Source organism: Lissotriton helveticus, chromosome 11, assembly GCF_964261635.1.
Source record: "Lissotriton helveticus chromosome 11, aLisHel1.1, whole genome shotgun sequence".
Lineage (NCBI taxonomy): Eukaryota > Metazoa > Chordata > Amphibia > Caudata > Salamandridae > Lissotriton > Lissotriton helveticus.
The window spans coordinates 11,578,983-11,602,746 of NC_136072.1; the positions used below are offsets into that span (position 1 = coordinate 11,578,983).

At 40.0% G+C, this 23,764-nt stretch overlaps 1 protein-coding gene and 1 long non-coding RNA gene across 7 annotated transcripts in view; one reads left to right on the forward strand and one right to left on the reverse strand.

The window, feature by feature from the left end:
- LOC144791849 (putative cation-transporting ATPase 13A4) overlaps positions 1-23,764 on the reverse strand; it is a 652,319-nt gene that overhangs the window by 238,241 nt on the left and 390,314 nt on the right. The window contains exon 20 of the mRNA XM_078666632.1: positions 20,334-20,435. Coding sequence (XP_078522758.1) covers positions 20,334-20,435 — 102 coding nt within the window. The remainder of the gene's footprint in view (positions 1-20,333; positions 20,436-23,764) is intronic.
- The window catches only part of LOC144791847 (uncharacterized), a 198,565-nt gene that overhangs the window by 63,292 nt on the left and 111,509 nt on the right, over positions 1-23,764 (forward strand). For 4 of the 6 annotated variants that reach the window (XR_013602478.1, XR_013602477.1, XR_013602476.1 and 1 more), the window contains exon 2: positions 20,281-20,372. The exons of the other annotated variants lie outside the window; for them this stretch is intronic. This is a non-coding gene — a long non-coding RNA (uncharacterized LOC144791847). The remainder of the gene's footprint in view (positions 1-20,280; positions 20,373-23,764) is intronic. 6 annotated transcript variants of the gene reach the window in all.

The window sequence follows — 23,764 nt, forward strand, 5'->3', positions numbered from 1 at the left end:
TTTGTACATCTGTCCCTAATTAAAAGGGATATTTTATATGTGAGCAAGAAGAAATATCATATTTATTGAACAAACAAATTAAATATACATTCTTTCACATTGGTATTCACTTCATAAAATACATTCCAATGCATATTTTGATGTTAAATTTTGAACACCACCCAAGAAACATACAAATTCAGCCATCCACCATTTTGTGCTCAGTGGTACACTGACTTTGTTGGTGACCACAAACCAGAGAGAGAAGAGGAGACCAGAGACAGTTTGCTGTTCACACACTACCGTCTATCCACAAAAGTAAGTACAATGTTTTTAGTATAAACCTGCCAATTCTTGTAAACGTATATTAATGTATTTATCTATAAAAATTCACAGATTATATCCAGATTTAATTTTGGCTGGAGTTTCTGGAGTGCTAACAATGTAAATTAGTTAGGTAATCTTTATAACGGAAATTTCATTCAGAAAAACACTTGACTGTATAATTATTACTATTCTTGTTTTTTTAAATTACTTTATTAGACATGTTTTGAGTATATTGCTTACCAAGGGCAGATGCTGAACAGTGGCTGGGAGCAAAACTACTCTTTTAACTCCGCCGGGTACTTACTTCAGGGCAGGTGCTAGTCATTGACTGGGGAGCAAAATTACTATGCTTACTCCACGCAGTACTGACCTCAGGACAGGTGCTGGACAGTGGCTAGGGGTCAAATTTACTATTCTAACTCCACCGGCTACTTACCTCAGGGCAGGTGTTGGACAGTGACTGTGGGCACAAAATACTATTCTAACTCTGCCAGGTACTTACCTCAGGGCATGTGCTGGACAGTTGCTGGGGTCCTAAATTACAATTTTAATTCCAGCAGGTACCTACCTTGGAACAGGTGCTGGGCAGTTTTTGGGGCAACATTACTATTCTAACTCAATGGGGTATTTACCTCAGGGAAGGTGCTAGACTGTGGTTGGGGGCCAAAATACTACTCTAACTTCAACCGGGGCTTACCTCAGGGCAGGTGCTAGACAGTGAGTGGGGGGGGGGCAAAATTATTATTCTAACTCTGCCAGGTACTTGCCTCAGGACTGGTGCTGGACAGGCAGTGGGAGCCAAAATTACTATTCTATTTCTGCCGGGTATTTACCTCAGGGCAAGTTCTGGAAAGTGGCTGGGGAGAAAAATAAATATTTTTACTCCACTAGGTACTTACCTTAGGGCAGGTGCTGGAAAGTGGCTGGAGGTAAAATTACTATTCTAACTCCGCCAGATACTTACCTCAGGGCATGTGCTGGACAGTGGCTGGGAGTCAAAATTTCCATCCTAACTCCTTGAAGTACTTACTTCAGGGAAGGTGCTGGACAGCGGTTAGGGGGCTAGAATCATTATTCACACTCCACTGTGTGCTTACCCAAGGCCAGGTACTTGACAGTGGCTGGGGGGGCAAAATTACTTTTTTAACTCCACTGGGTACATACCTTGAAACGGGTGTTGGACAGTTGTTGGGGCAACATTAATATTCTAACTCCACTGGGTACTTAACTCAGGGCAGGTGCTAGATAGTTGGTGGGCAAAATTACAGTTTAACTTCACAGAGTACATACTTCAGGGCAGGTGCTAGACAGTGGTTTGGTGCCAAAATTACTATTCTAACTCTGGGTTCTTATCTCAGGGCAGATGCTAGACAGTGACTGGGGGCAAAATATTATTCTATCTCTGCTGGGTACTCCCCAAAGGGTAGCTGCTGTACATTGACCGGTGGAAAACTTAGTACTGTAACTCTGCCAGGTATTTACCCCAGGGCAGGTGCTTAAAAGTGGCTGGGTAGAAAAATTATCATCCTCACTTTGCTGGGTACGTACATCAAGGCATATGCTGGACAATGGCTGGGGTCAAAGTTACTATTCAAACTCCACTGGGTACTTACCTCAGGACACATGTAGGACAGTGGCTGGGGTCAAAATTACTATTCTAACTCTTTCAAGTACTTACCTTATTGCCGGTGCTGGAAAGTAGCTTGGGTTAAATTACCATTCTAACTCGCTGGGTACTTACCTCAGGGCAGGTACTGGACAGCAGCTAGGGGGGGGGGGACTCATTATAATTACAGTATGAATTACTTATATTTGTTTCTATTAAACAGACCTTACAATCTCTTCAAAGAATTTGCATATCTGCAAGCTGAAAGTCCAAACCGTACCCTGTGCATGAAAAGACAAAAACATTTCCAGGTAAATAAGGTTTAAAAAAACTAAGCATAACCAAATCGAACAATTTTCTTTCTATATGCAACCAAGAGTGCCACCAGAATACCTCTTGTCTTTTTTATATTGGTATTGAAAAAAATGTAACTGTAAATAAACAGTTTAAAAAAAACAACAAACCCATTTTCCTTAGCAGGGATTTTGCTCACAATAAAACATAGTTAAATTTCAAACATTTATAATCTCAAGTGATATTTTCCTTTTTTTTAATATATATATACAGACCTTGCTACAAAGGTTTTAAAGCTACAAGCCATCCACCTAACAGCCCAAAGAGAAATACATTTCTCTGTCATAAACCAGACTACAAATGATTTAAAACCATCTTAGATACAAAATTAATTCAGAAATAGTACATATAGAAATAATTAAACATTCTTTTCACATATAAATAATCTAAAAAGCTATTTTCTCACAAATTTTTGCAGAAATAATCATTTAAAAAGTTAAAAAACACCAGTGTCTCAACTAATCATGCAATATGTATTCTCCTTTGCAGGGGCATTTAAAACACACACATGTAAACACACGTTGTCAATATAATATTTTTAAAAAATCTTTTATCTTTTTTTTCTATAGATAATCCAAAGATGGATTCAAGCAAACAATCAAACTATGTACAGTCCCAGAGAGGCAATAGGCTGATCAAATATGGTGACCATCATTATTGTAATGATAAGTTAACTGAGCCAAGATGTCAGTGGAGGTGTGTGCAGTATTTTTCATCCCGTGACACTGTGGAAAGGATCACATAGCATAACCACTCTTCCTCTGCAATGGAGAATGAAGTGTGTTAAAATGTACAACAAATGAAAATGCTTGCATCCACCCCCAATGAGACTTGTGGCTCAGATTTGAGGGAGGTATCCCAAAACATTCCCATACAAGCAGCTAGTAGTGTGCCCACAATACCTAACCTTAGGAGAATTATACTGAGGCAAACACAGGCAAGTAATTCCCAAAGTGTAACAACACAAACCTATTCGGAGATTATCAATCCCCCCTGAGCTAACAGTTTCCTACACTAATGAACCTTTCCTTTTGCATGACAATGAAAACTCTTTCAAAATAATATTAATATTTAGCACAACTCATAGCCTGGAAACCCTTGAATGATGAAATTTGGAGGATGAATGGGACTTTTAAATCCTTACCCCATCCATTCACCCAAATATACACTATTCATGCTAACATAAATAACACAATACTCCCTGACCAACAATCCTGAAAGTACACTGAAATGTTAACACTGATGAAAACCAAAAGTATAAAATTATATGTATAGTATGAATTAAAAATGATTTATCCTATTTTCAAAATGCAGCCTGACACCCAAATTCAAGGATGTTTTTTTCTGCTATTCAGTCAGACAAAATAAGAGTAAGAAGTATCGAGATGCAGAAATATTGCATTTTTTAAATTTATTTTCTAATCTAAGTGAAATCGATGATAAAAATATCTGTCATGAATATCGTTTACAAAAATATCTATGTTGTTAATATCAATGTTAAAATGATCTATTTTGTTAATATCATTAACATATTTTTATTAATAATTGTTTTAATTATTTTATGAATTTTAGTTAATGTTTTAATTGAATATGCTATAAATTGGTTGTATAATAATTGTTCATGTTTTTTAATATAATTTATAAATTTGTAGTTTTTGAAATTAATGTAATTGTTTATTGTGATTTTTAGTGTCACAGTGGGTTGTTGGGTTTGTAGGGGTAATGGGTGGGATGTAAATTAACTATAGTTAATTATTAATTTATTTTTTTATATTATTCATTATTTAATTGATAATTAATATTGCAAATTGTGTAATTCATTCATTATTTAAGTTAGGTTTTAGGTGTGGGTAGTGGGATTGCTAGTAGTAGATTGGAAGTAAATTAATTATAATTAATTAATATTTTTTGTCAATTGTTTATAAATATTTAATTGATAACTTATTATGTATATTGTGTAATTAAGATATTTTAGGTGTGTGTTGATTAGTTTATAGAGGCATTTTGCAGGAAGTTATTTAAGCAATAATACATTTAAAATTATGTATTTATTTAACAAAAAAAATATTATTTATTATGTAATGTGTTAATCGTGTTATGCTTTTTAATTTCAATTACATTTTATTTTGTTGACTTTTATGATTGTGAAAATATAGGGCCTCATTACGATGGCTGAGGGACTGCCAGAGACAGACAGGCAGTCCCTTGGCCATCGTAGCAGGGATCTCTATCCAACATCTTATAATGACATTTGGATAAGTGGCGGTCTGAAACACTGTTTGCCACGGTCCCGACAGGCGGTCTTTATCGGACCGCCTGTCAGGCCTCCCTGATTCCCTGACAGGCGGCAGTGTCTGACAGGCACCACCATTACAATAATCCTTTCTGCCATTCTGCAGCAGTCAACCCATAGCAAATCAGCAGGTGGAAACAGGTTTGGGGGCCTGTAGCAGCCCCCCAAACCCACTGGGCCAGGGACATAGGCCTACACCTATCTGCATAGCCCTACACCATGTGGTAGGCACTGCATGGTGCTGGCCACGGAGTGCAGGGAAATGTGGGGGGGGGGGGGTGTCTGTTTTGTCTTGCGGTTGGTGCTGCAGAGCGCAGCATCCGTTGCAATACAAAACATGGGCAATACGACTGCCGCGGTGGAGGTCACATCCTAATTTGACCTGTGGGACCGCTGCCTTGTAGGCCGGCATCCCAAATATGAATGGATGGCAGACAGACTTTTGCCCATCCGCCATCCTAATGACCCATAGTGTGGCATTTTAATGACATTAGAATTATTTGTTTTAATTGATAATAATTATTTAAAAATGTAATCATTATGTAATTGGTTTAATTTTTGTTAAAATGTAGACATAATTTTTCAATGTAAATATTTATATTTTTCTTACTTCATAGAGTTGTTAAATGTGTTATTTGTTTGAAGTGAACTAATCTCTCTCTACGGTTGCATTAAATGGAGTGGGAATACTAAATTTTACCTCTCCTGAGTCCAATGCTTTCCGTACGGTTATATAAATTAGAATGGGAATAGTATATTTATTATTTATAAAGTTCAATGTTTTTATTATTGTTGTTTAAATATATTATTATTTACTGAAAAAACTGTACATGTCATGAGTGATGTAATATGTGAGGACATAAGCAGTGCGTTTTTGGGGTGTGAGTTATAGTTAGCACAGTTGACTATAACTGCTGAATTGCACTGGGTTTGTATGAGTAAAACCTGAGCCTAACTATAACGTCACTGTAACCTTAGATTTTTTCAGTGAATTTCAAAGGTTTTTTAAAATGCTAATTCCTAACTATAGCATCCCCATAACCGTTGTTTTTTCAGAGAATTTCTAAGGATTTTTTAACTAGTAGTTACGTTAGAAGTTTGGTGGGGAAAGGGGGCAGGGCCTCTGACCATCTCTCATCAATGCTGCTGTCCTGAACTTACTGGAAGTAACACAAGGGGTTCCTGGCCCCCAATAACCTCCAGTACCCAAGGGGACTTAATCCCCCAACCAGCAAGGGGCCAGGAGGAGGGTATGCTGAGAAATGGAAAAAGGGGGCGTGCCCTACGAAAACCTCTCCACAATTCCGCAACCAGCACTGCACCAGGAGGTGTGTTTTCAGAGTGGTGGGGAAAGGGGACATGGCCTCAAAAATCCTGTCAGCAATCCTGATGTTTGGGACTGACTAGAGGTAACAGCAGGGCTTGTTGGCCCCCAAGGACCCTTTGCATTCAAGGGGACTTCATCCCCCAACTAATAGTGCATCAGAAGATGGGTTTACAGAGTGGTGGGAAAAGGGGATGTGACCTTTGACCACCTCTCAGCAATCCCACTTTGTGGAACTTACTGGAAGTAACAGGAGGGGTTTCTGGCACCCAAGGACCCACAGGCCTCCCTCCTTTTTTGTCATATGCCCTGGGAGGTGGTGTTCCGCATAGTCAAAATACAAATTCCTAGGCACACAACATATCAATTCATACATATTATGAACAGTAATCAAATGGATTGAGTCCTTGAAAAAAATTTTTTTCCCACTTCTTCTGTTTGAGCAATTGTAGTTCTTTATTGCCCAAAAGACCTTACGCCAGCCGACACGTGTTTCGTCAGAGTACAGAATTGCTCTGACTCTTCAGGGCTTTCTTGAAATGTTGGCGTATAATGTAAAACCACTTAACCGGTGATAATTCCGACCCGGTAAGGGTATCTTGCTTGTTCGATTGGTGTGGCTCATTCAATGATTCTTCAATGACTAGACAAAAGGAGTACAAGTAACTGCAAAGAAGGCCGTATTCAATGTGCAAAGGAAAAATTGCAGTGAAATCCAAACGTCAATATATAACGATAGGTGCTCCACGGTTGGTAAGATAATTAGGCCGGAAAAACCTTATTTGTCAGGTTCCGAGGTAAAGTCCGTATGTCCCTGGACCTTAAAATGCACCAAGCCGCGAATCCGGCGTTCTGTCTGCATAGGTTGCGGCGATGTATGAGGAGCATAGTCCCCACATTCCTTTAAGAAAAGGCTGGGGAGGTGGTGGTCCCAGGAGTTTGTGGGGGTCCGAGAAGACGCCCCATACTAAACGTTAGGAAGCCACAAGGTTGTGGAGGTCCAAGGGGCAGCCAGGGAGGCCACATGGGCCTCTCCCACATTAATTAGTAAAAAAAGCCAAAGGGAGGTGGTGGTCCCCAGGTCATAAAAGGCCCTTTTAGGGGGAATTCATGAACCCCGTCCTTTATCTATATTTAGCCACTGGGACCTGGCCCACCCTTGTGACAATTTATAAAGAACAGCGGCAGCCCGAGCTTCATTTTATTGGGGATTTACGGTGAGTTTCGAGAACCCAGCATGACTTCTGCTGGATCTTTATAAAAAATGCTTTTAACTCCCAGTAGGATCCCTTTGGGACCACCCCCTCCCCACCAATCATATCTAGGGGCTCAGGGTATTTCTACCTCACCTCCTTTTCTTTATTTTTTACTTTTTTCTGGGACTCAGCTTCAAGTCGAGTTCCAAGATGGCTGCCAACACTTCTTTGTTGAAGTGTTGGCAGCCAATCAAATTTCAGTAGGATTCTGGGCTCCCCGATATCAATATTTTTAAACTTAAATTTCTCTGAAACTACTGAACTGATGTACACGAAATCAAAACAATGCATGCTTTCCGGACCAGCATCTAGCTTTCTGCCAAATTTAGTGTAATTCCGTTCAGCGGTTTGGGCTGCAGTCGTGTTCAAAAAATAAAAAATCCCATTGATATAACATGGAAAAACTTGTTTTGGGACCCCCACTTGACAGATCACCCTGAAACTTTCAACACAGCAGTTGAACCAAAAAGGGGATTTTTTTTAAAACTAGTAAAAGATTTGTGAAGTGGCGCCAAAGTTACTGGCTAAATAAAAAACAATTGTATGTTTTATATATATAAAAGTTGAATAAATCCTCCTGGTGGTTGCCAGTAGGTAGTGATAGTTAGTATCTCGTTTTCATAGGAAGAGCATTTATTGTTTTTTAAGTTAAAATTCATATTTTTTTTAATAGTTTCACATTATATACATGTTTATAAACATACACACTTTGATACATATATATGTGTGTTTTTGTTTAAATTAGTTTATATTTATATATATTTTCAAATAGTATGTAAACATATTAAATTTACATTATATTAATGTTATATGTTAAAATATTAAATCTTTATTTGTTTAAACTACACATATAGTAAAAACAACATTTTGTACATATTTTTCGATGTCAGTGTAAAACAATATTTTTCTCCATATTTTTGTACTTACAGTAAATGTATAGATAAACCATATTTTGTGATCATTATTTTTGACACAATATTTTCCCATTTCCAATTTATATTGGTGAAAAATAAAAAAAGAAATCCTTCGTTGAGGATAACATGTCCAACTGTAAACTGCAGTATGATTTAAAGAACTAACAGTGTTGTGCTTTGTATCTCCTGTGTGTGTGGATGAGTTCTACACATCAATTACTGAATCAGAGTACTTTAACCAGAATGAGGAAAAATTGGCTAAATTAGTTTGATGACACATCTAAGCAGGCGATCTAAGTGGGTTGGGCCATAGATGGAGGCCAAGGTTTCCCACTGACTGGTGGAACTGTTACTCAACCTGCTTAGAGGTAGGTGCAAAGCCAGGGTGGGTGGCAAACTCCACTGCGCCCGCTGAGTTCAGAAAGTTTTGCCACTCTGTGCTCTGCATGGTCCTGTGGGTTGCCTACTCCCGCTCCCCCCTCAAAAAGGATCCATTAGCATGCAGGGAGGATGCGCTACAGCTGAGCAAATACTGCTGTTTGTTCACGTCCTCATGCAATATACAGCAGGCTGTGCTGTGTCCAGAATAATCTGCGTTACTCTGCTTGCTTGCGGAACTCGGCAGAATCTCCCAGAGTTTTTGGGCAACTCCACCCTTGCCTAGGGCAAAGACAAACAATGCCACAGAGGGTTTACACAATTCTTTTAACAAATCAATAGGCAGACCTCATCCGATCCTTTATCATTTTTTATTTTTTATTTTATTTATTATTCCACATTTGGAGAATCTGAGAAAAAACAGAAAATTAAAATCACAAAAGCAAATCACTGCTACATCAGGCAACATTATAACATCTCCATATGTTCATGAATAGCCCCCCAAATAAGCATACCTAATTTACGCTTTCTTGCCCCTTTAACAGAGTAAATACTCCATTCCAATTTCAACAAATTATACATTTTGACCCGCCACAATTCAAATGCTGGAGGTTCCGGTTGCAACCATTCTGATGCAATAAATAAGCGAGCAGCAATCATTGCGACCAATAAAAAATACCTATGTTTAAACAGGGCAGTCCCCTTTTCAACGGCTTGCCCGACTCCTAATAACATGAGCGCTGGAGGGAGCTTAAGCGTGGTCCGTATTATTACTGATAGAAAGTTTTAAATGCCGCACACAAATTGAGAAAATTTGACACAACTGTAAAATATATACAAACTGTCTGCATTATCACTCCCACACCGGAAACATTTGCCGTCATATCGGGTTCCCCACTTAAGCATACGATCTGGAGTATAATATAGTCTGAATACAGTTTTAAAAAACTGGGCCTTCAAATTGGCAGACAAAAAAACTTCCCTAGAGATAAGAATAGCATTCTCTATTATCAAATCCAGTTCCCCCAGCTTGGACTGCCAGTATGTTTTATGTTTCTCCAATCATCAGATCTAAATACTAATAGTCTGTTATATAAGCCACCAATTTTCTCCTCCTGGCGTCGAATCGCCTGAACCAGATCATTTGGTTCAAAAATAATATGTTTCCGGGTCAAAAAATCACGAACCTGGAGATATTTAAAGAACTGATGGGCAGATTTATGAAGGGCTTGCGCCGCCGGTGCGTCACTTTTTCCCATGTTAAAAATGACGCACCGGCCTTCATAAATCTGCCCCTGAGTATTAGTTAAATCATATTTCCTCACCAAATTTTCATAATTCGACATTAAACCTCCCACTTCATGAAGATCCCCAATTTGCACAATACCTTTATGCGTCCAATCTCTGGCTACCCTATCCCAAAATATGGAAGGGAGTATTTTACTAGCATTCAACGGTGTATAATATGTTAATTTCCCTAGGACTATCATTTTGCATACCCTCCTCCAGATTTTAAATGCCGCATCCAACACTTTAAATCGAGTTCTTTTATAATAGTTACCTTCAAGCTCTCTGAATATGCACCATCTTGGCCTGAGTCCGTATGAGTAACTGAAATATTGATGGTGCTGCCGCAATATCGTCCTTCTGTTCCCCCGTCAGTAATAAGCACATCCTTTGCAAAAAACAGACATAGTAATAAAGAGTAAAATCCGGTATGGCCCGACCCCCTCTTTCGACAGGAAGTGTCATCAATCTCATAGCCCGCCGTGGTTTCCCCGGGGCCCAGAGAAATTTTGAGCATAGAGATTGCAGTTGTTGCAGATACGTTAAGGGTATCTCGAGGGATAGATCTAAATAGATATAGTACTTTTGAGAGAATACTCATCTTTAGAATATTCCCTCTTCCTATTATTGTTAATTGAAGACGTCCCCATCTATCCAAAGACTGTTTTATATGTTGTACTGTGGTCGACCAATTAACATCTACTATTTCTTTCATTGATGTTTTAATTTTAATGCCCAAGTATGTAACTTCTGAAACTACTCTAGGATCTGAAATTAAGATATTATCCGTGCATAGAGCTTGGGTTTTTGAAACATTCAGATTATACCCCGAGACCTGGCCAAACTCAGACGCCAGACGCTCAATCTCTACAAGGGCCGTAACTGGATCAACTGTAATCACAGCGATATCGGCTGCGTATGCAAAAACTGAGTGTGAAGTGTTTTGTACGGTAAATGGTTTTATTAGCTGACTCTTAGATAATTTTTCTATGAAGGGGTTTATATATAGTGCAAAAATCAGCGGAGAACAAGGGCATCCCTGCCTTGTTCCTCTGTGATCAGACGATATCCTAGGAAACAATTGCATACTCGCTCTGGTTAACAAAGAAGAGGGAATAAAAAAATAATCTAGTTGTGCCATTTTTTTATGAGGAAAGAATAAAAAGTGTAACCTGGGCTTGTAGGATATAAATTGCTCCATACATCAACTAACCCATGGTCTGCTAAAAGATTATAAAGAGCTTTAATGACCTGTGGTTTACATCCTGTATAGTTTCTGGGTCCTCCCAATATCTCTTGGGTAGTTAAATTAATATTAATATCACCACATATAATCAGGGGTGTCACCCATGATGCCAATTCTAAGTTCAAACCCTCCAGAATCTCTGCCTCATCTAAATTGGACCCATAAATTGAACATAAGGTAATTTGAGAGCTGCCTATCCTTAATTTGGTTATAGCCCACCGACCCCATTTGTCTGTTAAACTTCGACCGGCTAAGCAAAATTGTGATTTAGTCGGTATCATAACTCCCCGGGTCATCAAGGTCTGTTGTGAGGCAGAGATTAACGAATACCCCAAATCGGCCAATAAATGTCTATTACTCCATGACAAATGTGTCTCCTGGAGACATAAAATATATGGTTGTATATATCGAAGTTCTGCTGCTACCCTCTTCCTTTTATTGATGTTATTAAGACCCGATACATTTAGAGAACAGATTTTAATTCCCCGTAACACCATAATAGGTCATATTTAACATACACATTTGTGAATGAACAGACCTTGTGCCGTGGCCCTTCTGATATATTACAAATATTTTACCAAATTTATCAATTTCAACACACTTTTCTCTTGCTCCATCCGTGGTTTTTACCCCCTTATTACCCCACCACAGTGCCCCTGCTCACCCAATCCCCCCAACCCTGGATCTCCCTGATCCCACCATTCCCTCCCTTCCGAACCCCTTACTGAGGCTTTAGGACTTATGGTCATAAAGTAAAGTAAAGTCCACATTTGTAAAGCGCACAATCACCCGTAAGGGTCTCTAGGCGCTGGGGGGCCGTCGGGAAGATTAAGCGAGCTATTGCCCAGAGTCACATGGTGCTGGGCTGACCTGCCGCCGGAGCCGGGGATCGAACCGTGGTCCCCAGATTCCAGCGTCAGTCGACCTGGCCGCGGCGCCACACCTCTTCGGTCATGTAGATGTAAAGCTTCCCAAAACCCCCTACCTTCTCTCACAGGAATACTAATTCAATCAAAGGAGTAAAGCCAAAATCTCAAAAGAGTGACCAATAATAAAATCAATAATAGAATCAAAAGGAGCAACAGAAAACCAACAGTTACATTTTAAACTAAGACTTAGCCCTCTAACTATTCCAGTATAACATGCTAGACCTAAATAGAGTGTAGAAACTCTTTTGCAGATGCTTCATTTGTAAAGAACCGAGTATGCTCCTGATAGATGATTTTTAGCTTGGCGGGGTTAATTAAATACGCTTGAGCCCCCTTATGCTGAAATTGAGCAATCAACTGACGAAGTTTCCAGCGCCTCTCCATTGTATATTTACAAAAATCAGGCGTAGCGAAAAATTCAAAACTTGCCCCCACTCTTTTCTTATTAGGCCGTGCATTCAAAAAAACATCCTCTCTAGCCAAAAACTATTGAAAGAAGTCAGAAAAGGCCTAGGCTTAGCCTCCGTTTGCCCTGCTTGCAGATGGATATTAAAAGGAAATCTATGTGCTCTTTCGTTTTCCCTATCCCAAACCCACCTTGAGAGTTCAGGAAAAGCAGATTTAAATAGTTCTGCAATAAATTTACGATAGTCCTGTCCCTCTTTCCCTTCTGGAATCTGCATAAGACTCAGATTGTTGCGGCGTGCGCGAGTTTCAAAATCCGCCATTTTCCAGTGTATGTCTTCTTTATTATTACTTAGTGACTCCGTCACAGCCTTCTGTTGTGCAAGTTCATCTTCTAGATTTGAAATCCTTGTTTCTGCCTCCGTAAACCGTGCCGTAAAATCTGCTTGGCATTTTACCAATCGTCGGATTGAATTTTGCAATTTCCTACAAGAATTCTGCATTCTTTGGCTCTCCTTTCGTGTGTCATCCCTATGGGACAGGATATATTGATAAATCATCGTTAGAGTAATGTCCTCTTCTGCTAAATCTTTTGACCCTTTATTAAGGGAGTGAAGTTGATCCATTCCTACACCCCCTTTCCCAGTATTGACTCGCCTCTTTTCCGCACTGTTAGAGGACTATCATCAATAAAACCACCAGAGTCCTCCAAATCCAAATCAATACCGCTATGAGCACTATCGTCTGCCATATTCATCTGCTTGGAGTACTGCAACGCTAAATCCTCACAAGAAGAAGCGGAATGTTCAGAGAAGGAGTAGAAATCCCCTGATTCACCATCCATCATCTGTACCTATACTTGTGCTTGAGCCTGTGCCTGTGCTTGCTTTTGACACCATTATCTCATTAAATTGACATTTGTTTACAAATTAAAGAGTGTTTATGGTCCTTACCTGTAGTTACTTTCATTCTTCAACTCTTGGTGAATTTTTCAAACTGCTTGTCACCAAGAGTCTTCAGTACTCCAATAATCCAAACGGGGAAACCAACATTCAATGAAAAGTTAAACTCTCCGGAAAAAAACAGGAATTCCACAAAGCTTAAATTTTGTGTAAAAAATGGCAAAAAGAATGGCAAAAAGAAAATCCATTCTCAATAATGACATTTCCTGAAAATAATCCAGTAGTGATCCTTAGACATTGAAGATCAGTTATCCCCCAAAAAAGAAAACCAAAGTAGAAGTCTGTTTTTGAAAGCATGCTCCTCAAAAAATCAATTTTCCAAATCGTAGTCCCGGAGAAGAATCCGGTAGCAATCCATCCACAAATCTACAGCATCCAAGTGGTCTTCGTCCCATAAAATCACTAGCAAGTTTGAAAAACAGAATGCCAAAAATGTAAAAGGTGATTTTGCATTTTATTTTAAAACCTACTTTGAAAAAAAAAAAAGTCCTGACGTAGGCATATGCTCACAACCTGCATGGGAATATAAAAGTGGTAAAAACAGCAAAACATGCATTTTAATACTCTGTAACATCTAACTACCCCCGCTCTCCTTACATTAAACACAGCCAAGTATATACTTACAAAGGTTGTTATGTGGGAATCTAGGACCCCAGTGTAATTTTCCCGATTCATGCCGATATATAGGTATAATGCACCCAATCCTTATATAGGCATAGGAATCATTGCCTTATTTAGTCTTAGCCTGTGCAGCCCAAATACGGCATGGCTACTTCCACTAAACTCCGAGAATCCACAACGATTTCTTGGAAAAACCAGCCTTCAGCAGTCAGGAACTTCCCCCTGCTTGAATACTAATTTATCCAAGAACTCCTGGAGTTTTCAAGGAACTGATGCACTAGTGACGATATTATGTCCAATCTTGCGTCAAACTCTGCACCTTCAAAGTATGAATATGCCTACATTTGCCCAGTCAAACACACAGTGGTTTAGGAGCAGATCGACTAACTACTTGCCCGACGACCTGCTGCTGCAAGTGCCGAAGGAAGCCGACCCTCCAACTGACGCACTGAGAAGATGCTGTCTTTTCTCTTGCCGAGAAATCCAGCTCCGGTGTTTCCTGGCTGGGAGATCGAGTCCTGAGAGAGAGATACAAGACCTCTATCATTCTGAAACCAAGGTACGGAGCTGATGAAAACCCTTAGAGAATTCTTGGCAAAAAATTACTAGACTTAAGCTACACCACACTTACTCCTCCTTCGTATTAGACTTAGGTTAGGTACACCGGGGTAGGAGTATTTTTGAAGCACCAGTTGAGTACTTTTAGCCACTATTTTATCACTGTATGTATTTTATGCATTCTATGTTTATGGCTTAGAAACCATATCATGCTTTTACAGTACTATTTTATAATACTATTCGTATTATATGCATTGTACTTCTTAACTAGCATTTCAATTGTAGCAGTGCATTTCTTATGCTTATGAAATAAGACTGTTCAATAAATACTTTTATTGAAAACGCCCGTCTCTCTATTTCTAAGCAACTCTGACTCTAGAGATACGTTTCATTCTGGGGAAACAAAGTTGTCATGTTATATGGTTGTCAGAGACTAATCCCTTGTACTTTCGAGAAAGTTTCTAGTGACCTCTGAGCTAGCTAGCACTCACAATTAAGTCTAATATATTTGGCAGAGACCTAGTCGACTTAAGTCCTACATCTAAGCTGCAGGATATATTATTCCAATGCGAAGAGCCTATTGGGAATATATGAACTACACTACAAGGTTAAGTAAATTGTTCTTACCTGACCGCATTTCTTCCTTCATTGCAATCTTAAGCACAACACTATTTGTTAAAAAAATAATTCCTATTTTTTAACCATTTATAAGTAAATATTTTAAATTTTAAACATAATATTATTGATTGTTTTTTACATATAATTATTAAAATAACACTAAGAGCACTATGATTTTAATTGTCTTCAACCATTTTTAAAATAATTTATTTGTCTTTTATAACGAATACTCAAGTATTATAATCAATATCTGAGTATTAACACACGTCTCCTTCCAATACCATATATCTCTTCTATCTCATCCCTTAAGGTTTGTGTCAGAGCCCTAAAAATATTTGAAATAATGGAAATTAATTTTAAAACTCATGTACTATAGTGTATTAAATTGATAATCCTATAACTATTTTTATTTAAAAATTAATATATCATGTACTAAGATTTATACTTACCTAATAATGCATGGTAAAGGCATGCGTGATAAGGTAAACTTCAAAATAATAAACCCTTTTTTATTATACATATTTATATAAATATGTACAATAAAAAAGGTTCATATTTACCCGCCAAAGATTTACATTTTCGTGGTAAAGGCATATCGGTGGTAAAAACTTTTATTGTAAAGGCTTTCATTGTTTAGCCTATCATTTTTCCAACATACAACTGCATGGTAAGTGTATTTGCCTATAATGCATGGTGATGGTGCATGGTAGTGACATGCATGGTATAGGCTTATGCATGGTAGTCACATGCAGGGTAAAGATGTACGCGTGGTACAGACAGCGTGATAAGGGACTTGTGTTATTTAAACAGCATTTTCAGGTTGTTCCCCCTTAAATATTACTCTGTTATTTGCAAGCCATGCTTAAAGGCTATATAAATACTGCAAATAAATTCCATTCACCTCTAGTGTCATATGAAGCATGGCACTCTGTCTTTTATGTAGCAATCTACCCTTGCACTCACTCGTTCATTCATTTATCCATCCATGCATTCATCCATCTACGCACTAAAATAATTCTGTCATTCACTCATTAATTCAAACATTCGTCCAAACATTTACGCGAATTATTCGCAAGCTCACTCATCCGCACACACACAAACTTGCTATTCATAATGAAGTACTTTCAGTTTAATCGATTGTTGTTAGGGTCCAAGCCACAACTCCTTCCAGTGGGCAGAGTTACACAGTTGAACAAGCCATGTTTGACACACCTGTTCTAGCTCCATAAACGAATGGATCAGCCACTGGCAGGTGTCCATCAATGCTTTATTCATGATTTTACCTGGAAGGCAGAAGGGACCTGAGGTGGTAAGATATGGGCCAGAGTGGTGATGATGTGGTGAGCAAAGAACAAATGTGGCTGCTGGGCTCTACCAATGCTCTGCTGGTGATCTGTAAAGGACAGTGGGCTATGACCTCCATCTATGCTGCTGCATATTCTCACAGTGCTCCAATAAATGTGGCTTTCCCTAGAAATAGGAGAAATACATAAACCGTGCCTTATGTATTTAGACTACATAGAACTGAGAAAACAGAGGTATGCTGTTTCTATGAAGATAAGAATAGAAGTGGACACAAGAGGGGAGAGATCCTAGTAGGTCTTTTACCTGTTATTTTAGCCGATGATGAAGTGTGTGTGTGTATGATGTGATGGTATATATAAAGGGCGAGTAGAATGCCTAGCACCTGACCTACCTTCTGATCATTTCCCATTTCAGAATTTTCTTAAGGTAGGTCAGCCGCTAGTCGTGCTCACCAACTTTAAGTGCATCACAATGCCATTGAGCATTTGATCACGCCAAAGCGATTGGCTCCTGCTTCCCGCCCTTCTTGGGTTCTTACCCTAAAGGGGCACATTTATGGTTGGTGTAACTTGATGAGAGTATGATTTCACATTATTACATGTGCAGTAACTGCCCCTTAGTAGGTAGATAAAGGGTTTACCGGTCCTGAAGAAATGCCACGATCTATGAGACGCTGGGAGGCATGAAACATGTAGACCCACATCCTTACTCAAAACATGCTTGATAGGATCATTATATCCATTTATTGCAACTATGACATAACATAGAAACCGTTAATAAAAGTTGGTTCAGCGGAGTCTCAGTTATTTTTAGCTCACACTTTCACTGCACTTTACTCACCCTTTATATACACAATACACACCACACTCACCCAGCCTTCATCATTGGCTAAAATCACAGGTACAAGATCTCCAGTAGAGAGTCCGCTCGTGGGGCCCGTTGGGCATTGCAGCGCTGGCAAGACGAGGAGCTGCCTGATGATGAAGCATGACATCCTTTGGGGTTTGTGATGACACTTGGGTCTACTAGGGGCTCTCCCCTCTTGTGTCCACCTGGTAAGGATCGCAGTTCAATTCTTATCCCCATTGAAGCAGCGTACCTGTTTTCTCAGTTTACCTCCCGGGGCACATATGTTGGACATTTTTGCCCCCGGCACCCCCTTGTTTTTTGTTTGGATTACCTAGTACATATGGTCTACACCCAATGGGTTTTGAAAGAAAAATCTAAATCCTCAGTGCATACTTTGAAGCCAATAGATTATATATAGATGTAGAGAAGGCTAAGACACTGATCTTTACAAAGCGAGGAATGTCTACAAATACCTTGGCCTTTACCTGATGTAAAAATATGCAGTGGGACAAACATATATTTCTATTACAAAATGCCCAAACTCTTTAAAACTACAGCACTCAAGATGTTTGATATCAGATTTGGTGGCCTCTCAACAGAGCCAATAAATAAGGCTTTCATAAGGAAATTAATATCTCAAGGCCTTTGTGATCATTATGGCACAGAACTATAGACATCTGATGCCAGAGTAAATTGGGGACACCTAGAAAGTCTGTGCTTAGCATTTCTAGCTAATTCGATGATACATGCTTTAAGAAGCTCTGGGCTATTCTTGTAAAGTCAGTTGTGAGAATGGTCGGGTGTTGAACACACCGCTTTTGTCTGTGGGGTGATGTACCTCATTGTTGCCTACAATAAGCTCATCAAAGAAAGACTTCCTGTCGTCGATCCGTTGATGACCACATAAAAAGTGTGGCAAGAAGCTGGATCATCATCCCACACAGAACTCACTGGTGCAGTCGCTTCAGAAGAAGATTTTTCTTCTACATTCCCTGATCAGAAAAAAAACTTCCCTCCTGTTTTCCATCTGTGCTTGTGCTGACCATCCTGTTTCCCATATGCACTTGCATTGTTTCCATGCCCTTGGAGGTGTTTTGGTAGTGCAGTCTGCATTTTTAACCCCTTCCATGCGCATAATGAGCTGGGCTCGTCATGAGTTGCGCCGCTCGCATGCTCATGACGAGCTGAGCTCGTCATGTAAAGCGGCTTTTCGCAAAAAGCCGCACAGCGCAAAAATAGCGGCCGCACGCATGCGGTTAAAATATCCCACATTGGGCATTCAGTGGATATAAGACCACATTACCATTAAATCACAGGTTGTTGTTATGCTGATCTGATTGGCTCTGCGGTAGGTGGCTAAACAGCAAGTGTGAGTACTGTTTACTGTAAATTCTCAGACCATTTATCGACACCATCATATGAGGCAATTAAATCGTCAGCACTATATAATGTTCGCCTGACACCATTATACGAAGGACAGAAAGTAGCATCAGCGTGAGTACTGTTCACAAGGCAACACAGTGACGCGCACACCATTACACGAAGGGCAGAAGGTAGCGTCAGGGTGAGTACTGTTTACTGTTCACATGCCAGCACAGTGACGCGCACACCATTATACGAAGAGCAGAAGGTACCATCAGCGTGAGTACTGTTTACTGTTCACATGGCAGCACAGTGATGCACACACCATTACAAGAAAGGCACAAGGTAGAGGCAGCGTGAGTACTGTTTACTGTTCACAAGACCGCACAGAGACGCACACACCATTACACAAAGGGCACAAGGTAGCGTCAGTGTGAGTACTGTTTACTGTTCACATACCAGCACAGTGACATGCACACCATTGTACGAAGGGCAGAAGATACTGTCAGCGTGAGTACTGTTTACTGTTCACAAGGCAGCACAGTGAGGTGCACAACATTACACAGAGGGCACAAGGTACCGTCAGCGTGAGTACTGTTTACAGTTCACAAGGCAGCACAGTGAGGCACACATCATTAGACGAAAGGCAAATGGTACCGTCAGCAAGAGTACTGCTTACAGTTCACAAGACAGCACAGTAATGCGCACACCATTACACAAAGGGCACAATGTAGCTTCAACGTGAGTACTGTTTTCTATTCAAAAGGTAGCACAGTAATGCGCACGCCATTAGCATCAGCGTGAGTACTGTTTACTGTTCACAAGGCAACACAGTGACGCGCACACCATTACACGAAGGGCAGAAGGTAGCGTCAGCATGCGTACGGTTTACTGTTCACATGCCAGCACAGTGATGCGCACACCATTACACAAAGGGCAGAGGGTAGCATCAGCGTGAGTACTGTTTACTGTTCACAAGGCAGCACAGTGATGCGTACACCATTACACAAAGGGCACAAGGTGGGGTCAGCGTGAGTACTGTTTACTGTTCACAAGGCGGCACAGTAATGCACACGCTATTACACAAAGGGCATAAGGAAGCATCAAGTTGAAGTTAGTGGTCATTTGTGATTCCTTAAGACAATATCGCAATTTTTGCAATTACTTATTTTGCAAGTAGGTTTTTGCCTTCCTACATTGCACACATCTGAATTGCGATCTCAAACGCTGAAATTCTGCGAATTTTAGCTTTTGCGATTGCAATTTGGCTTGCTACATCTGGCCCATTATCATTTCCTCTTAGACTGTCTGTTGTTTTGGGAAGTAAGGAAGAAATCCCTTGTCCTATTTTTAGGTAATATCAAACGACAAAATGATCAGAAACATTAGTCACTTTATTCAAATGGAAATATTTAGATTTGATCATGTGTAATAAGTTAACTCAGAAAGAATCTTTTATTGTCTAATATTTTCATGTGTATCAATAACATCATTTATCAACAAAACAAATATCGGTGTTTGTAAAAGAGCTTACTGAATTTTACTTGTATTAGATGTTTTTAAGAAAAAGGTAGAAAATCTATTATGTGAAAGTGAACTACGGTTGCGCTCTGCGGCTTATTATTATGTTTATCTCAATAGAGATTAGACATTGAAAAATATGTTTTCATACCTTCTCTTAAAAATTATTATTTTCTATTGTTATAGGACTTTGCCTTGGAAATAAATACATTTAGATTGGTGGAAAATCTAAAGCTTACTTTTGGGAGCAGACTGTAGAAGTGCTGTAGTATAACCTGGTACGTTTTTCCATCCATAGCAAAGTAGTAGCTGAATTTTTCTTCACTGCTAATGAACGTCTCCTGTAATCAAAAACATTATTACAAAATTGTCATTATTAATGGGTCACTTGTAGAAATAACATCAAATGAAAGTAATGGCATGAATTGATATCCCTCTTCCTGCAGGACCCTGCTGACTGATGGCAGGACCAGGAGCTCTTTAATAAACGTCTTTCTCACTGTTACAAGATCAAGACCACCAGTGTTCTTGAAAATAAATCAACTCTGTCTATTTCCAAAGAACATTTTGCCATCAGAAAATTGCTCAAAGCGTGCTTGCCTTATGACAGTGCCCTCTGGCCAGGAAGTGTGAATGTGTAAACAAATTGTTACATCACATGACATAAGTGTGCTCTCTGCAGTCCTCATGCCTGAAACCTCTAATCATATCCATACATCTAAAGAAATCCATCTTTTCCACAGTCCCCCCATTTTACTCAGGATAGCTGGTGTGTTGACCTGACTCCAGTCAGTGGTTGCAGCCTGCTGGCCAGGCCCAAGCACATTTCAAAATGTTGGGTATTTATACTTCCAAATTGCCTTTGGTGTCACTTTAGTATGACACCTTCTTTTTTTTTTTTTTTTTTTTTTTTAATGGTCCTCATTTTCTACCCTGGTCACATTGTGAGAATCAGTCGAGAGTGACACACTACCTCAGAAATTTGGTTCGGAGGGCATGATATGAACCTGCCTACCAATTAGTGAAGTCAAACTCTCTTAGAGCTACACACGGAAACCTTAGGGGTAATGATTTCCTGCATGGGAGTACCCACAACCTGGGCAAAGTCTAACAGGTCTGGGTTCTGCCAGCAGAGGTAACGGGGATAACCAAAAGCAGAGTAATCATTGGACCAAACGGGGAAAAAAACAAACGGATTTAGTCGTAGACTATGCCCACTTTAAAATATGCCAAAATGCTCTTTTATTTAGATTGCCAGATCTTAGTAGATCGAGTCTCAATACCTGCAATATTGAAGCCTGCCAGTCGAAAAAAGAGGGAGGTGCCGGATCCTTCCATTTCATGCAGATTTCCCTCCTGGCCAAAAGAATGGCATAAAAGAGCAGGCTTTTTGCGAGACCCACGACCCACTCCGTGACTACAAAGATTATTAAAGCAGGATTCAACGTGACCGGGAAACCCAAACTGGCTGTAAGAAAAATACTGATAGAGTGCCAAAAATGAATTAAAGGTGGACATTCATAAAACATTTGTAAGTCAGATGCTGCAATTGCCCCACACCTTGCACAGGAAACTGGACGATCTGTCGAGAATTTAGAGAGCCTTTGGGGCAGATAGTAGGCCCTATGCAATACAAAAAGATGGTTTCTTCGAAGCCATGCTGGTTTGACAATGTCCCATAACAATTTAAACGAGGCAGTCCAAAGGCTTCCCACCTCCAGGTCTGGAAAAGATGTCGCCCGAAGAGTTTCGGGCAGTTGGAAGTCGCCGTCCATCTCCTCCAAAATTAAATGATACCAAAGTGATACCTCCTTTTTAGCTGGAGTTTTGTCAACAAGTTGGGATTCTATCAAAGTACCACCGCCTAGTTGGAATTTAGACCTAGCAGTGGCCTGTGTACGTGCCCAGCTAGCTATTTGAATGTATTTAAATCTAGAAAGATTAGGGCCAACTGTAATACTCAAAGATTCCCATGGAATTAGAACTCCATCAAGGAACAGATCACCCCAGACTGCCAAGCCGGCCTCCCTCAAGGGCAAGGCAAGACTGTTCATGAGCCAACCCGGGCTCCCTGGTGAACCCCATAAGGGCGCCCTGCTTGAGACGTAACCCATCTTTGTAATAGTGTTGACCTTGGCCCATGTTCTGGCCAGGCCCTGTAGAACCTTCAGTTAAATTTTTTTTTTAATTTAGGATTTCCAAACTTAAAAAGAAACCCTTCCTGTGCAAAACCTTCCCCGCTGAACATGGCACTAAACATACCCCCAATCCCGCAGCTAGTAGGTACTTTAAGTAACATTCGAGAATGACTAAGTTGAAATGCCCATGCATATATTTGAAGGTCTGGGGCTGCTAACCCTCCCTTTTCTCTACGACGTCTTAACTTTTTCAAACTTATTCTCGATGCGTGCTGTGCCCAAATAAAAGAATTAATATCGCTCTGTAATTTAACAAACAATAAAGGTTCAAAATAAAGAGGGATGGTATTAAACAAAAAAGTGATCTATGGCAAGACCATCATTTTTATGAGATTAACCCTTCCTATGACTGATAATGGCAGCAAAGCCCAGGATCTCATAAGTTGCCGACACTCTTTAGCGATGCGAGAGAAGTTGAAGTCGACAATTTTATTAATGTCCTGGACAATTTCCAACCCCAAGTATCGCATTTGTGAACTGGATTGAGCCCCAACTGGTAAGTGCTCATGGTTCCAGGTGATAATTTCTGTTTTAGAGGCATTGACCTCTTATCCGGATATTTCGCCAAAATTCTGACCCAACTTGATAACGACCGGCAGGGCAGAGCTACGGTCTGAAGAAAAAATCAGGATGTCGTCCGCGTACAGGGCCACCCGATTATCCCAACCTTTGTAACTAAAAGATTTAATGTTGATATCGTCCCTCAGCCGCTGCGCGAAGGGCTCGATATATAGGTCTAACAAAAGAGGGCAGCCCTGCCGTGTTCCCCGCGAGATGTTGAAGAAGTCAGTCAATGCTCCGTTCACCAAAAGAGAGGCTGTGGGGTTCTGATAAAGTAGTTTCACTGCTCAGCGGAAACCCTCTCCAATGTTGAACTTAGCCAAGACCCCCAACAGGTATGAAAAATTCACCCTGTCGAAGGCCTTGGTGGCATTGAGTGTGAGAACAGCCAATGGTAAACAGGCATGAGAGGTAATATCAATGGCCCCTATAAGGTCGTATGTCAACTCAAAGAGTTGTCGGCCCTTAACAAAGCCTCTCTGGTGTCAAATACCCTCTGCAACTAAACCCAATCTATTAGCCATGATGGAAGCAAATAGCTTATAATCAGCATTTAGAATCGAAATTGGTCGATATGACCCGCACGATGATGGTGGTTTGCCTGGCTTTAAGATTAAGGTTATTGAGGCGTTATCCCAGGATTTTGGTGGTGAAGTCCCTTGCTGAAAGATTTGGTTGTATAATATGGTTAGAAAAGGTGCAACCACATGTTCAAGAACCCTATAAATCTCAGCAGGAAGGCCATCCAGGCCAGCCGCTCTCCCGGACCTGCCCCTCTGAATAGCTTTTTTAACTTCTTCCTGAGTAATCATTTGGTCTAAAGAGATAGATTGTTGTAGGGTCAGTGAAGGCAAAGACATCTCATTTAGCCATTCATCAACAGAGTCCTGGTTAATAGTCTTATCCTCAGT